General features: G+C 51.6%; 1 protein-coding gene across 1 annotated transcript in view; it reads left to right on the forward strand.

Annotated features, from left to right (window-relative positions):
* Window positions 1-291: 291 nt before the first annotated feature.
* The window catches only part of LOC107579541 (ataxin-1-like), a gene marked incomplete at its 3' end in the record, with an annotated part of 2,147 nt that continues 287 nt past the window's right edge, over window positions 292-2,151 (forward strand). Inside the window, exons 1-2 of the mRNA XM_016265362.1 lie at window positions 292-311; window positions 456-2,147. Of these exons, the coding sequence (XP_016120848.1) occupies window positions 770-2,147 (1,378 nt within the window). The remainder of the gene's footprint in view (window positions 312-455; window positions 2,148-2,151) is intronic.

Here is a 2,151-nt window from a genome sequence, read left to right on the forward strand (position 1 = left end):
TTTTTGTTTGGTGTTACTTAAGCCTTGTGTGCTGAAGTACTTTGTCCATTCAAGTCTAGCTTCATTATGCCATAGAAACACACTTTGTTTTCACATTGTAGTAGATAAGCCTCCAGTCTAATTTGTGATTGTGTGTTGCATGAGGGTGAATGTGTTACTGGCTTCAAATAAGTCCTGAGTGCAGAGTGCTGGTTCATTATTAATGATGCTCACAATGTGTGTTCCATCTCGCCCTACAGGGGGTCCACTTTCATATTCCAAACACACACAAACTATGAGTGCTATCCACTGACACTGATGCCCAATCACATGTACAGTGATATTTTACAAAGCTATTGAATGCACTGAACTAGCCTTTCACTTTGAAGTGTCTTGTCAGAGTTTATATGACTTCTTTCCATTGAGCCGTTTCCAAAACAGAAATAACCTTAATGACGCATGTGTTTATTTTTCAGGTTCTTCCTGCAGTCCTGGAGACTCACTCTCAAAGGGAAATGATTCCACATGAATTGCATGGACCGCTCTCCCACAGCAGGTGTGACTTCCATTGCTTAAAACTGAAATCTGTGTCCATCCGACCTTAGGCACAGAATACATCCCCTCACACCACCACTCTCCTCTCTAACCCATCCCCATCCTTGCTCCGAGCCAGTCAGTGGGACGGCACACTCTGTTAGCAATACAAACAGAGACCAAGAGGGAGAGGAAAAGAGCCAAAAAAGACAGGGAAGAAACATCCAGAAAGAGTGGTACAAGATTCTCAGACACAATGAAGTCAAACCAGGAGAGGAGCAATGAATGCCTGCCCCCAAAGAAGCGTGAAATCCCAGCAAGCACTCTGCCCTCAGAGGTGAGGCCCATGGTGATGGCGCCTGCCAATGAGAGCCAGCGTTCAGAGAACCTGGCCTGGCTTGCCAGTCTGGCAAGCGGACATGACAGAGGGCGGCAGCACACCAGCACCTCCTCAGAGCCCGATGGGCCTCAGTACAAACCATTGTTAGCCACAGCTGAGAGCACACATCCCTCCTCCACGCACTTAACCAGATCTCCCACTGCAGTGACCACCATACCTGCAGTGTACACGTCACCCCTCTCTCAGCATGCTGGCACCATCCAGTACACACCCCTGGCTCCTAATCTTCACTTCATCAGCTCTCCGTACCCTGCACCATATGCTGGCTACATCTCACCTCTAGTTCCCCCTTTGGCTGCCACCAGTACCATACAACGTGAGGCTTATTCCAGCATCTACAGTTGTCCTGCACCCAAAATTGACCAGCACCACCAATTGGACCGTCCTACAGGGCTGGTCACAACTGACAACACCTCTGTGCCCCACTCCACCCAATACATCCAAATTGCTGGTTCTCCTCTAAGCGTATCTCCTCGGACTGCTCCGTCCCCCCATACTCACTTGCCTCTACACTTACACTGTCACCACACGCTCCCCATCAGTGGCCACTCGCCAGTCTTAGTTCAGTACACAGATGGACCTATACCCAAAAGGGAGGAGACAAGGCCCAGGGAGGTGCTGAACGGAGAGCTAGAGAAGGACAGACGCTTTGGTCCATCTCCCGAATCTAGTGCAGGGAAGCAGGGCAGCACTGCCAAAGGGGGTTCCTCTACTCAACAGCACCAGATCCACCAGCAGCAGAGCCCACGTCACTATGAGGCTCGGCATGTGGTGCTCCCTGCCGAATATGCGCAGGAAAGCGCAACCATGCGGACCTCGTTGGTGCTGGTACCCAACAGTCATAGCTCCGGTGGTACACCTGACAAGCTGCCACCCCTAACATCCCACTCTGAGAAAGGAGGGATTTGCGCAGGCAAACCTGTGTCCCGTAGTTCCTCCTCCTCAGCCTCCCTCCCATTTCCTCCTCCCCCTCCACCTGTGAACTGTTTGAAGGGGGTGGCTACCACACTGTCTCCTCATGCAGTCATCCAGACCACACAAAACACCACAGAGTCACTCTCCCTGGGCCTCCCCTCCACCAATTTCTACTCTGCCCAGCAGCCCATCATTGGTTACATTGCCGGCACAGGGCACCAGCAACATCTCAGCTATCACACCAGCCTACCCCAGCACCTGGTCATCCCTGGAACTCAACCGGTCATCATCCCAGTGAGTGGAGCTGAAGCTACTGCTACATC

Source organism: Sinocyclocheilus grahami, unplaced genomic scaffold, assembly GCF_001515645.1.
Source record: "Sinocyclocheilus grahami isolate Dianchi unplaced genomic scaffold, SAMN03320097.WGS_v1.1 scaffold18032.1, whole genome shotgun sequence".
In the NCBI taxonomy this organism is placed as follows: Eukaryota; Metazoa; Chordata; class Actinopteri; order Cypriniformes; family Cyprinidae; genus Sinocyclocheilus; species Sinocyclocheilus grahami.